Source organism: Terrapene carolina, unplaced genomic scaffold, assembly GCF_002925995.2.
Source record: "Terrapene carolina triunguis isolate 2854851 unplaced genomic scaffold, T_m_triunguis-2.0 Scaffold85, whole genome shotgun sequence".
In the NCBI taxonomy this organism is placed as follows: Eukaryota; Metazoa; Chordata; order Testudines; family Emydidae; genus Terrapene; species Terrapene triunguis.
Genome location: NW_020664436.1, coordinates 9,722,471 through 9,736,974, shown reverse-complemented (window position 1 = coordinate 9,736,974; position 14,504 = coordinate 9,722,471). Strand labels below are relative to the sequence as shown.

Sequence of the window (14,504 nt, the reverse complement as noted above, 5' to 3'; positions counted from 1 at the left end):
TTTTTTTTTTTGCTTGGGCAGTTGCGGCAAATTTTTTGCTTGGGGTGGCAAAAAACCTAGAGCCAGCCCTGAGACTGAAAACAAGGCTTCCTTTATGAATTGTTTTGCTTCTCATAATGTACAAATAGCCATGTTTTCTCCTTTGAAGATTGTGTTTTAGCAGTTGGGAACTGATCCAGCTCTCTATGAAAGCAGTAACAACTCTCAGTGACTTCAGTGGTAACAGGTTTAATTCCTTGGTTTATAGGACTGTTAAGCCAATCTCAAAAGCTGATTTGATCAGAAATTTGTAAGGGAGTAATTAGGGGGGCATGCATTGGCAATGTCACAAACTGTCAATATTTTTAAAGAAATATACCTTGCTAAATATCACTCTTTTGGGAGCAATTATTAGGAAACAGATATTGGAATAGTTCCACCGCTATCTGGATTCAATTCACTTTTAATTCCTCCCACTATGGTTTCAATTGTGGGTAGATCTCATTCCAGTAACAGATACAAAAAAATGCCCTTTCCTCAAGCAAGTCACTGTGACAGATCCCTTTGACTTTAGCAGCGAGTACATGATTGCAGTTCTGGAGACTCATTTAAAAGCATCCACGTAAAGAAACAACAGAGCAGGCAAATAGAGAGAAGAAGCAGAAGGAATTAACAACATTAACTACATCTTACGTTTTTTTATGGGGGGGTCCAGATTCATCTTCTAATTTATAGTCAATCATTATGTTATGTTTTAGTGCATATTTGGTAAGCATGGAGATATAATCAAGTGGCTGTAGCTCTTCCGATGATGAAAACGCTATTGGCAGTGATGGTGGTGACGGCGATGGTTGCGGCGGTTGCGGCTGTGGAGTTTGTGGGAGTGAAGCCTGTTTAGTCTACAAAATAAATATACAAAATATGCATAGCTTGAAATTACCAAATAGCACAAAATGAGCATCATGAGAGTGCTGGTATAACTGCAGGGGTTGTGAATCCTTAACCAACCGTTATAGACATTTCACAACGTTTTAAAAATAAACCACTTCACAATCGCCACTAATGGGGTGTACTGGCCCTGTAAAGTGGAGAACCATCCTGGATAATTACTATCCCATTGTAGATTTTGCAAAGAAGTTTATAATCAACAAATCTATATAAGAAGATTTCAGGCTTGTCACCTGCTGGTGACTCCCGCTGAAGCCTAGAATCTCTGTTCAATCAGCACAAAGTGATGGAAACAGCTACAAGCACGGTTGAGAGCTGTTTTTATTTGGAATATGACCAGGTTCAATCACCACTGGGATTCATCATCTGTTACTATTCAATGTTTAAAGTCTCGGCCATTTTACACACATGACTTTATGCATAGACCCATGTGACAGCACAGGCTTTCACCTATTAGCAAGTATTGAATGACATTAGGATGCGTAGGTGTCAGGCTGAATTCCCTTAGTTCTGTGCTCGGTGCCTTTTGTATCTAAAGACAAGCAGTTATTTAAGTTTGAATCCTGATCAAATTAACATTTGATGACTGTTTTGTGGCCACTGAAGTGAGTAACTGCTCTCAATAGGTATCTATACACCATAATCACCATCTCCACCAGTTTCAGCCTTTAACCTCTTTGCAGAGAGTATCTGCAAGTGCCTGAAGACTAAAGTACTCTCCTCCAACCCCTTAATGAGGTCCCTGCAGTTCAAGGATGAGGCAGTGTAGGGGGAATACTTGTAATGCTGGTACTGAACCTACAGTAGCTAAACCTTTTGTTCCAGCATTTTTCCCCACAAGCAATAGTCATTCACATAAAATAAAGCTCCGACTGGAACTTGACTCAGTGCAGGTTTTGCCTAGTGAACATTGTTGTTTTGAGTATGGTTCTTATTCAGTTAGACTATTTGTTTCCATGACAGGCCCTTGTTCCGCATCCCATGTTTGGACACCAACCAATACAGAGCGCTTTTCTGTTTGCAAAACACCTCCTTCCAGTTATCGCATTCATGAGATGCACCATGTAGAAATATACATTCTATACAGGACTGTGAAGTACATATGGGCTTTGCAGAAATATTGCTCACTCCCTGGAATGCTAAAAAGAGGAGGTCAGGAAGAAACTGAAATAATTCAATTCTGAAATGCAGCCTCTGTCTCTTGTGGGAGCTGTCATTCGGGTACCTCATGCTCCCATTCTCCTCTATGGGCCAGGCTCTATAGCTAGACTTCATCTCCCATGATGCGCCACAGGCATTGAGCTGCCAGGATGAACTGCCTCCCCCTGACCCAAAAGGAATTCTATGGTTCATCATAAGAGATGCAATCCTGATCACAAAACAACAGGAGCATGAGACATCCAAACTACAGCTCCCAAGGAGGCACCACAGTGGCATTTCAGAATTGAAATATTTCAGTTTTTGATTTTTGGCCAAAATCCACAAGATTTTCCTCTGGGGTGAGGAGAACCAAACAAAACAAGAAAGCTTTCCAGCCAGCTCTACTCGGCAGCTCCATAAAACAGTCTTCACCATTCAACTCCTTAACCCCAGTTATGGCCATTGTGAACAATAAATGTAATATATTTCAGTAATGAGAAATAATGAGTATTGCAATAAACACAAATGACATATTTTAACAGGACTACCACATGAAAATGATTAATTATCTTGCTCTGTTCAGTTCAGGGCACTACATCTCAAAAGGGAGAATTCAGTGAGGTCTGACAAAATGCCTCTCACTCTCTACTGACAGAGAAATCCAATGTAACTTGCTAGATAGATTAAATATGCCTTGCATGAAGTGTTTAATATTTGGTATTCTGGATTCACTTGTGTCCCCCAAGTGTAATTTGTTGCTTAGAGACGATCAATGAAAAAGTTTAATTGGAGACATTTAGCTTGAAAACGTATGCCTAGAAAATGGGACTATAATGAACTTTCAGATCACAACTCCTTCTTACAGCCTATTTTCCTGGAAGCACTTTCATTCTGCAATATATGGTCAGATGAAGATAGATTTAGCTCTTGGGTCATGTTTATTCAACATCTTTGAAAAGAAGAGTCTTGTTAGAAGATGTCTATATGACAGACTTGGAGATTTTTTTTTTTTAAATATACTTTTATTTTCCTTTCCAGTAATACCTCAATTTAACAGGTTATATTTAGCATCAATTTATCCCTTTCACTTTTTACCCCCATTATGGTTCTGAAACTAAACATTTTTTTCTAAACTATAATGTGGACACTGATTTTTTTTAAATGTTCATGACTGATGTGAATATCTTTTCCAAAAATAACTGTAAAGAATATAAAAAAGAATAAAAAGTCTGGAAAAAACTCTAATGGAATGTTACAAAAGGACATTCTTTTCCAACAGAGAAATTTCTAATAGATCCACTTGGTCTGGACAAATATCTTTTTACAAATAGGAAAGAGGATGTTCTAAAAAGAGCAGGTAATATCTAGTCACATTGTTGGGCTTTTTGGTCCCACAAACCAGGACTAGAGGTTTTTAGTTTTGGCTTTGATATGTAGTAGAATTGCCATTAATTAACGATTTTCTAGACTAGACAGACACCTGTCACTCAGAGTTTAGAGACCATTTGAATTGCCTATACCATGATTCAGGGGCTACATTAGAAGATGACCCATTCAAAGCCCTCTGACCCAAACAAAACAATGATAGTTTATCATTTACTTTTAAACAAAAGATGTTGTTTACTTACTTGATTTTCCTGTGCTATGCTATCCCATGCTGCCTTTGCGGCCTCTTCTTTTGCCTCTTTCTTGTTTTTACCTGTAGCTACAGGATACTCTCTGTCACCTATTACAACCATGACAGTGAACCTGCAATAAAGAAAACTGTTCATTGAACACAGCTGAATTGTGGCATATGCCTAAGGACTTTATCAAGATTCCATTGTTCATTTATCTTTAGAGCACTATGAAATGTTATGCACGTACTTAAGCATTCAGGTGTTTATCATCTCCCAAACCCCATTTTCATAATTCTTTGGAAGCTTCAAGTGTTCTTATAAATAATATCTTCCCTCCTCCTTAATCACATGTTCATACTATAACATTTATAAACACCGAGCTGCTTTACAAAAGCACTGAAGAGTGCATTAAGATTGCGATGGATAAGCTTGAATCTGTTGATACATGTCCAGGACTTGGAGGGGCCTAACACCAGGATGCTCTTCACTGCTCCAGATTGTGGGAAAAGAGAAGGCTGGCCTGCCTTGGTTACATAAACGAAATGACATCCACCCTTGTTCTGCCACTGCATCATTATTTTACTAAGGGCACATCTATACTACAAACTGAAGTCGACTTAAATCGACATCCAGCTGCTGCAGTAATTAAATTGGCTGTGCATGTCCACACCACACTCTTTGTGTCCGTGGAGCTCATCCGCACTAGCAGCGCTTGCATCAATGCAAAGAGCAGTGTACTGTGGGTAGCTATCCCACGGTGCAACTCGCCACGGGGGGGTTGGGAAAAGCTTGCAATGCCTCATAGGACTAAAACACTCTCACAGCGGTGACTGGGAACATGGCTTTAACGTCGCATGATGCAGTTTTCTCCCTCCCCTGATTTCATCTGCAGCCCACAATATTTCATGCCTTTTTTTAAAAAGGTTGGCATAGCTGCACATACACCATCTCCAGAGAAGCATGGACCCCACTCAGCTGTGCACTATTGTGGTGAGCATAGGCCTTATCCTGAAGTATTTCCAGGGCCGCGAGAGGAACTGCTTCACGGAACATGCCCAGCTGGAAGCTATGGAATGAAACAATTCCCAGTTGCTGTCGTCAGTCATGGAGCAGCTGAACATGGTGGAACACTGACTCTGGTGCCAAGAAAGATGTGCTGACTGGTGGGATCACATCATTATGCAGGTATGGGATGACGAGCAGTGGCTGCAGAACTTCCTGGAAAGTGGCCTTGCACATACAAAACTGCGTGTGGAGCTCTTCCCAGCCTTGCAGCACAGCAACACTAAAATGAGACCTGCTCTGACAGTGGAGAAGCAACTGGCAATCGCTGTGTGGAAGCTTGCAATGCCAGACTAGTACCAGTCAGTGGGGAATCAATTTGGAATTGGTAATCCACCGTGGGAGGTTGTTGAGATCCAAGTATGCAGGGCCATTAATCGCTTTCTGCTAAGGAGGGTAGTGATTCCATGCAATGTGAAGGACATACTTGATGGCTTCGCCACAATGGGGTTCCCTAAATGCAGTGGGGCGATAAATGGTGTGCATATCCCCATCTTGGCACCAGACCACCTTGCCAAAAAATAAATAAAGAGAAAGGGATACTTTTCTATGATGTTGCAAGTGCTGGTACAACACCGGGAGTATTTTACTGACATCAACGCCGGATAGTCTGAGAAGGTATATGACATATGCATCTTTAAGAACACAGTCTGTTCAGAAAGCTGCAAGCAGTGACTTTCTTTCCAGACCATAAAAATCACCATTGGTGGTGTTGAAATGCCCATAGTGATCCTGGGAGACACCCTATCCTTTACTCCCATGGCCCATGAATCCATACACCAAACATCTGGACAGTAGCAAATAGTGGTTCAACAACAGGCTCAGCAAGTGCACAATGGTGGTTGAATGTGCCTTTGGCCATTTGAAGGGTCACTGGCGCAGTTTGCTCACTAGGTTAGACCTCGCTGAAAAAACTGTCCCCATGGCTATAGCTGCCTGCTGTGTGCTTCATAATACATGTGAAGCAAAGAGAGAGACGTTTTCGCAGGGGTGGGGCATGGAGGTGGACAGGCTGTCTGCTAATTTTAAGCAGCCAGATACCAGAGCTACAAGAAGAGTTCAGAGTGGAGCAATGCATCTCAGGGAGGCTTTGAAAACCTGTTTTAGTAATGATCCACAGTAACGTGCACTGCTTTTCTGTATTGTGCCTACCCATAATCTGAACCTTGAGTGTTTCTCTCGTGCACATCCTTCCTAGTGCCTCAGTTTCCCTACCCCTCCCTTACCCTACCACCCTCAGGCTTTGAATTAATAAAGATGATTTCATTTTCAAGACATGGACTTTTATTACACACAGATATAAACACCGAAAGATCTAACAAAAGCAATGAACCTTGGAAAGAGTGGAATAAAGTTGTGAGGGGGAAAAACACATCCATCTTGTCTTTAAAAGCACAGCTGCCTTGCCTATGTGCGGCTGTTATTCTTGGCACCCTCCCCTGGGGTTGAGTGGAAAGGATATTGCACTGTCCGCCCTTGCCTAGTGGAACATGTGTGAGGGGGGAGGGGGAGTATGGAGATGTTGGAATGCCATTCTGCAGGGGCTACAGAGGGAGTCAAGCCTCAAGGCGTTTCTCCTGAAGGTCAACTGGATGCCTCAACACGTCTGTTCCTTCAGAATGCCCAGCATCTCCTGCTGCATGCCATGCTCATTCTCCTGGGCTTCTCTCCTGCCCACATCCATTTTTTCAGAGAGAGCTATCTCCACGCCCTCTGCTCAGCGTCCACTATCCCAGAGGTGTTCACTATCTCATTAAACATGTCATCACGCCTTCATCTTATCTGGGAGATCCTCTCCACTGGTGTGGAGGAAAAGCTGAAAGCTACACTTTGCACTGTAAACCATGCAAAGCACAAAGGAACCACTGTCAGTGCAGACCTAGGGTCTAGCACAGAGATGCTATATAAAAATCACTCCCCTGAATCCAAGCAAGTGTAAAGCAGAACATTTTCATTTCTGCAAGGTATTCATTGAACCGGTTTGCTGTCCCAGTCATGGTGAGTTATGACCCGGGGGCATGAGCACCAGACCGTCACCAGCATTGGGTGGGCAACCTGTGGCAGTACTGGAGCTGGCCAGGGGGCCATGCCACCTCCTCTTTGTAACATGGACACTGTCTGGAGGTCAGGGACCAGCATTCCCCCCCCAAACTGCAAACCTTTGCAGAAGCGATGTGGGGGGGAGGGCTTGCGGTGGTGTGTGGCCACCACAACATTTTCCTTCCCTCCCCATTGCTGCTACTGCTCTCTGGCGCCTGAGGCTTGCAGTTTCTGGGGTCAACAGAGACCCCTGTCACCCAAACTATGGCCATGTTTTGTAAAGCATGGAGGAAAAGGGGGGAAAAAATCACTAGGGGGGTGACCGCAGGCACTATGGTTTGAGGTTTGAGCAACTGAAAACGACCACCGTCTCCTGTAGGTGACCCTAGCTCATATCATGCTCCTGAGGGTAACAGCTGCTCCAAGCATCCAGGTACAGACAGTGTCCTTATGCTGCTATGCTGTGTACTGCCATGATGTCAGCTGAATTAATACTGGAGTGGCACAGGAAAGTATCCTACCAGAAATAAGTGGAAGAAATAAGGCAACCCTCCATAGAAACCTTCTACAATGGATTGCAGAGTACCTCCATGAAAGTTTCCTGGAGATCTCTATGGAGGATTCCCAGGCCATCCCTGTGTACGAAGTCTTTTTCTCAGGGCACCCTCTGCCAAGCTGGTGTGGCCACTGGGAAGCAAATAGCCACTCTACCTCAACTGATTTTTTTAAATAAAAAAAATAGCATATAAGAACACATGACCCCAAAATATTAATTGGAATTGCGTTCTCACCAGAGGCTTCTGCCCTGGCATCACATTCTGCCATGTTGCTGTGCTGTGACTGGCTGGACTGCTCCAGGGTTACAAACAGATCCTGGCTCTCTGAGACAATGAATCGCCCGCTTGCCTGTCTCCCATTCTCCTCGTCCAAGACTCCTCCTCAGTGTTGCCTGCAGTGGCCTCGGACTCCAACTTCTCAGATGCATCCACGCTGCTCTTGGGGGTCGTTGTGGGGTTGCCACTGAGAATAGCACGCAGCTATTTGTAAAAGCAGCATGTTTACGGTGCTGAACCAGAGCAACTGTTCACCTCCCTTGCCTTCTGGTATGCCTGCCACAGTTGCTTGATTTTCACGCGGCACTGCTGCATGTCCCTGGTGTAGCCATTCTCCCCCATGCAGCAAGCGATCTTCTCATATATGTCTACATTTCTTCGGCTGGATCGGAGCTGTGCCTGCACAGCCCCTTCTCCCCACAGACCCAGAAGATCCACCATCTCCTGTGTACTCCAGGCAGGAGCGTATTTGGAGTGTGGGGCCCTCATGATCAGCTGGGCAGGCAAGCACTCCACGCCAAACAAACAGTAAATAGAAATTCAAAAGTTTCTAGTCCTTTTAAAGGGGACGGGCTGTTTCCTTCATACTTGGCTGCTGGGCAGCAGAGTTGAGAACGGTGGCCAGAGCGGTTGCAGCGGAGCATTGTGGGACACTTCCTGGAGCCCAGTTAGGTTGACGTCAGCAGCGCAGTGTCTATATTGCCACTACATCGACCTACCTACGTCGAATTAAGCATTATGCCTCTCATGGAGGTGGAGTCATTGAGTCGACGTAGCAGGTGAGTTGCATTGGCGGAAGGGAAGTAGTGTAGAGACAGACATTATTAGGTCGACATAAGGCAGCTTACGTCGACCTAACTGCGTAGTGTAGACAAGACCTTAGAGAAATTATTTTAGAGGTTTATATTTGCTATTCCAATTTCACTCTCTAGTACTCTGATGAAATGTTAGGATTAAAAAAAGAATATGATGTGGGTTAGTGCTGGTGGTCATTACAGAAGTCAATGTTTAAGAGGGATCTCATTGAGAAGAGTGGAGGGACATGGGATGTTTAGTTTTGCTAGTTATTCCACACACTGGGGACAACATGGGGGGAAAAAAAACACAAAGATGGAAATGAGAGAAGGAAACAGATTTTGCCCAAGGGTGACAGGAGCTTGTTAGCCAACTCCTTATAAGCTCCTAATGTTAGTATGCATGTTCTGAGACTTTACATCCACAATACACCATTTTACACAAACTGCTCACAGAGAGAGCTACTCAACTTCATTAGTCTTTTAAAATCTGCAAGTGCAGCAGAAATGCAAAGACAATATTGTATGACGACTCTAATACATAAACTCTTACCTAGATTTTAAGAAAAAAACGAGGAGTCCTTGTGCACCTTAGAGACTAACAAATTTATTTGGGCATAAGCTTTCGTGGGCTAGTACCCACTTCATCAGATGCATGAAGTGAAAAATACAGGAGCAGGTATAAATACATGAAAGGATGGGGGTTGCTTTACCAAGTGTGAGGTCAGTCTAAAGGGCTTTGGAGCAGGGACTGACTTTTTGATGTGTGCATGTACAGTGCTTAGCTCAGCAGTACCCGGATTCTTGATTACAGCCTATAAGCACTACCACAGTAATAATAAATACCTTTTCCTGCTCCCTGACACCACCTCCACACACACACACACACACACACACACACACACACACTTCAGAACAAAAAGTTATATTCCTACCCACCAATTTCTAGGGCTGTTGCAAAAGACTAGTTACAAGCTATAACCACTTAAGCACTGCTGCAGTACTTACACAGCACTTTATATATTCTCACATTAAAATAAGTTGTAATATTTATCGGCATGCACTGTGAACTTACACACGATCATGAGGAGGGCCTTCCACTTTGACATCCTTATACTCAAGTTGTAATTTATTCTTTTGACAATATTCATGAAGTTTTCCCTTGTACAACTGTGGCTTAACATAATATTCTGCCATTTCGGCACAAACTGTGAGGAGAAAGAAATTTTGACAAATAATCTTGCATTCTCAGTGTTTGTCTCTGCCTTAGGGAATAAAAACACAAACAAAGATGGAAGTCCACATTGTTCAAGGGTATTGGAGCAAAGTAAGGAAATGTTTACAAATGCAGAGAACAACTAGGATTGCTTTCCCAGAAAATATTTGTTGTATGTGAGACTCGTTCATCTTGGTAATAGAACCTAATTGCTTGCAGTTTATTCTTCGGCGGCAGTTCGGCGGCGGGTCCTCTCTCTCCTCCTCTTTGGCGGCAGCTCAAAGAGGAAGAGAGGGAATGAGGGACCCGCCTCCGAATTGCCGCCAAAGACCCGGACGTGCCACCCCGATACTGGACGGAGTGCCGCCCCTTTGAATTGGCTGCCCCAAGCACTTGCTTCCTACGCTGGTGCCTGGAGCCGGCCCTGGCTAATCGCTAAGACAAGCAAGTTTGTTAATATTTACGGGAGATAATGCTGCCTGCTTCTTGTTTGCAATGTCACCTAAAAGTGAGAACAGACGTTTGCATGGCATTTTTGTAGCCAGAGTTGCAAAGTATTTACGTGCCAGATATGCTAAACATTCATATGCCCCTTCATGCTTTGACCACTATTCCAGAGTACATGCTTCCATGCTGATGACACTTGTTAAAAAAAAAAAAAAAATGCATTAATTAAATTTGACTGAACTCCTTGGAGGAGAATTGTATGTCTCCTGCTCCGTGGTATTACCCGCTTTCTGCCATATATTTCATGTTATGGCAGTCTCAGATGACAATCTAGCATATGTTCTTCAATTTAAGAACACTTTCATTGCACATTTGACAAAATGCAAAAAAGGTACCAATATGAGATTTTTTAAAGATAGCTGCAGCACTTGACCCAAGGTTTAAGAATCTGAAGTGCCTTCCACAAACTGAGAGGGACGAAGTGTGGAACATGCTGTCAGAAGTCTTAAAAGAGCAATATTCCAATACAGAAATTATAGAATCCGAACCACCAAAAAAGAAAATCAACCTTCTGTTGATAGCATCTGACTCAGATGATGAAAATGAACGTGCGTTGGTACGCACTGCTTTGGATTGTTATCATGCAGAACCCGTTGTCAGCATGAAAGCTTGTCCTCTGGAATGATGGTAGAAGCATGAAGGGACATACAAATATTTAGCATATCTGTCATGTAAATACCTTGCAATACTCCCACAACAGTGCCATGGGAGTGCCTGTTCTCATTTACAATGTCACCTGAAAGTAAAAAGCAGGCAGCATTACTCCTGAAAATGTAAACAAACTTGTTTGTCTTAGCGATTGGCTGAACAAGAAGTAGGACTGAGTGGACTTGTAGGTTCTAAAGTTTTACATTGTTTTGTTTTTGAGTGCAGCCATATGCGCCGACTCCATGGGTGCTCCGGGGCAGGAGCACCCACGGGGAAAAATTAGTGGGTGCTCTGCACCCACTGGCAGCCAAGCTCCCCCGACCTCACCTCCTCCACCTCCTCCCCTGAGCGCACCGCGTCCCCACTCCTCCGCCTACCTCCCAGTGCTTGCCGCTGCCAAACAGCTGTAGCAAGCTCCAGGAGGGAGGGGGGAGGAGCGGGAACGTGGCGCAGGGGAGGAGGCGGGGCCGGGATTTGGGGATGGAGTCGAATGGGGCGGGGAGGGGGCGGAGTTGGGGCGGGGACTTTGGGGAAGGGGTTGGAATAGGGGAGGGAGGGCCAGGGCAGGGGGTGGAGTCGGGGCAAGGCCAGGGCACAGGGGGTCGAGCACCCTCCGGCACCATTAGAAGTGGGTGCCTATGAGTGCAGCTATGTAACAAAAGAAAAAACTACATTTGTAAATTGCACTTTCACAATAAAGAGATTGCTCTCCAGTGCTTGTATGAGGTGAACTGAAAAATACTATATCTTTGTTTCTTTTTTACAGTGCAAATATTTGTAATAAAAAATAATATAAAGTGAGCACTGTACACTTTGCATTCTGTTTTAATTGAAATCAATATATCCAAATATATTTAGAATACCAATTTAATTATATTATTGTTTTACAGTGCTATTAAAAATTAATTGCAATTAATTGCCATTTTAATTGAGTTAATTTGTTTTGAGTTAATTGTGTGAGTTAACTGCAATTAACTGACAGCCCTATTAAATATCTTTTAGAATCTGGACCCAAATGTACAGAAAAAGAGATAAAGAACTACACTAAAAATAGAAAAGGAAGTCACCATCCTTAAAACTAAAACCTCAGTTTAAAGCCATATGATTTTAGAAAGAAAAATTGAAACTTTGGAAGACCAACAACCTGAGAGTACTAGGAACAGCAGCAGGGAAAATCATATCCCAACTCTTTTGATTTCTTATAGTTAACTTGTATTAGTATTTTATTTGTTTCCTTTCTGACACAGAGGTAAAGTAGCAGTTTGATTCACTACTACTGGGAATGCAATTAACATCTTTCTCTCTCTGAATTTCAACATGCCAGAAGTGCTGCAGAGGAGCATGGCATTCATACAGCAGTATAAAAATATATCCACATGATTTTCTCCCTCCCCACACTCCCTTGTAGCATTTGTTTTGTAATATAAAACTTTTGGAACAGTTTTCAGAGTAGCAGCCATGTTAGTCTGTATCCGCAAAAAAAACAGGAGTACTTGTGGCACCTTAGAGACTAACAAATTTATTTGAGCATAAACCGTAGCCCACGAAAGCTTATGCTCAAATAGATTTGTTAGTCTCTAAGGTGCCACAAGTACTCCTTTTTTTGGAACAGTGGGACTTCAAATCCATTGTTGTGACTGGGTGCCTAGTGGTCTGTATTTCAGAGATACGGATCATAAGCATAACCACCCCTGCCCACACACAAGTGTCACATTTCCAAAAGGAATGGCTGCATTAACTTCTACTTAGAGCAGAGGTGGGCAAACTGCAGCCCACGAGCCATTTTAAGTTGGCCCGCGAGCCACACCACGCGGCTTGGCCTGCTCCGGCGCTCCAGCCAAGGCGCAGGGTCGGGGGACGCACAATGCAGCTCCCGGAAGCCGTGGCATGGCCCCGCTCCAGCTCCTACGTGCTCCAGTGGGAGCTGCAGGGGCAGTATCTGCAGATGGGAAAGCGTGCAGAGCTGCCTGGCCGCACCTTTCTGTAGGAGCCAGAGAAGGGACATGCCACTGCTTCCGGGAGCCACTTGAGGTAAGCACCGCCCGGAACCTGCACCAGCCTTGATCTCCATGCCACTCTCCAAACCCCTCAATCCCAGCCCGGAGCACCCTCCTGCACCCCAAACCTCTCATCCCCAGCCCCACCCCAGAGCCCGCACCCCAACCCCAATTTTGTGAGCATTCATGGCCCGCCATACAATCTATTCCCCGATGTGGCCCTCGGGCCAAAAAGTTTGCCCACCCCTGACTTAGAGACTGCTAACCACCTATATTTAGACGTTTACTTTGCCCCTGTAAGGGGAACAGAAGTCACTGGTGGCTTCCCAAGAATACCCGCAGTCCCCAGCACTGGCCATGTCCCGTTGCTGAGGTAAGTGATGCCACCAATGACACGGAGTCCCCTCTTTGTCTTTTTTAGTTTCCAGAGATAGAAACAGTCATGTCAATGTTAACACTTTCTTTGTCATAGGACCAGAAGCCCAGTTCTTCATTAGCCCAACTCTGGCTGTGCGGGGCAAGTTCAAGCCTGTTCCAATTCACACTCTGCAGCCTAGTGAGAGGTCTCGGGGAAGCAGAAAATACCCAGAGCCAGGGCACCCCAGCTCATCTCCTCCATCCTACCCCTTACCCCCCCCCCAGTCAACCTCTATAGTCTGTACTAATGGCTCCCCCCTTCCCCCCTTGCAGGAGCCTGCCGGGCTGAGAAAGGGCCCGATGACTTCCCTGGGGCCAACTCGCCCCCCAATCTCAGCCTTCCCTCTGCGCTTCCCCCACAGCTCCGGCCTCTCCCCGACCCGCCCACGCAGCGGCCCCTTCTCCCCCCGCGTCCCGCACTCACCGCCTGGATGGGGACGGCGCTCGGAGGGCGGCGGGACAGTGACAGCGGCTCCCTGCTCCGGCTCCGCAGTCAGCCGGCTCGGCCCCAGTTTCGTTTCCTTGCAGCGGCTTCCCCCGGCCCCCAGCAGCCGCCGCGCTCCGCCCCCGGGTCGGCTCCGGAATCGAAACCGAAAGGAGCCGCCGCCGCCGCCTGCCGGGCCCGCCTCCTCCGCGGGTGCAAAGAGCAGAGCCGAGCGGCCGGGGCAGCAGGGAGGCGGGCTGGGGCAGCAGGGAGGCGGGCTGGGGCTGCCCCTCCCAAGCAGCCGCTGCCCGGGAGGAGCCGCAGCAGAGAGGGGAGAGCCCAAACCCAGCATCTCCCCGCCAGCCCCCCCCACCCGCGGGAGCGGGGAGCCTCTGCACAGCCCGGGGCTCCGCTCGTGCCCCCTCCCCAGGCCTGAGCCTCGGTTCCCCCTTCGGGGGCTGCAGTTCAGCCCCCTGCTCCTCCTGCAGAACCAGCCACTGCTCCGACTCCGCTCCTGTGCGCGCCCAGCTCCTGCCTCTGCTCTTTTAGGCCTTTTTCTTCTGAGGCCCGGGTGGTTGCCGTCTTAACCCCTGCCCCCATTTGCCCTGCCTGCTCAGGCAGGGAGCATTAATTACAGCGTAGGTGGAGCTGGCCCCATTGTCACTGAAAGGGTCAGACATCCTGTGACATGGGCCCTTCCAGATAAGTTGCCCTGCTACGTGCAGATACCCAAGCAAGTCCATTCATCCCCTTCCACTGTTTCCCTTTCTTCCCCGGGTGGGGAGGGGGAGGAAATGCTTACACTATAAAATATGGGTTTCAACTGCACAGCATCAAAGAGAGTCAATACACAGCCATCTACAACAAGATTAGAGATATT

At 45.9% G+C, this 14,504-nt stretch overlaps 1 protein-coding gene across 3 annotated transcripts in view; it reads right to left on the bottom strand.

Moving 5' to 3' along the window:
- Positions 1-13,976, bottom strand: part of EIF2AK2 (eukaryotic translation initiation factor 2 alpha kinase 2) — a 35,781-nt gene extending 21,805 nt beyond the window's left edge. For 2 of the 3 annotated variants that reach the window (XM_026649621.2, XM_026649622.2), the window contains exons 1-4: positions 13,625-13,695; positions 9,491-9,623; positions 3,696-3,816; positions 673-878 (exon numbers count right to left, since the gene is read on the bottom strand). In XM_026649621.2, coding sequence (XP_026505406.1) covers positions 673-878; positions 3,696-3,816; positions 9,491-9,612 — 449 coding nt within the window. In that variant the 5' untranslated portion in view covers positions 9,613-9,623; positions 13,625-13,695. Of the gene's footprint in view, positions 1-672; positions 879-3,695; positions 3,817-9,490; positions 9,624-13,624 lie in introns of all 3 variants that reach the window. The other variant, XM_026649620.2, reaches the window with a different exon arrangement.
- Between the last annotated feature and the right edge of the window lie 528 nt (positions 13,977-14,504).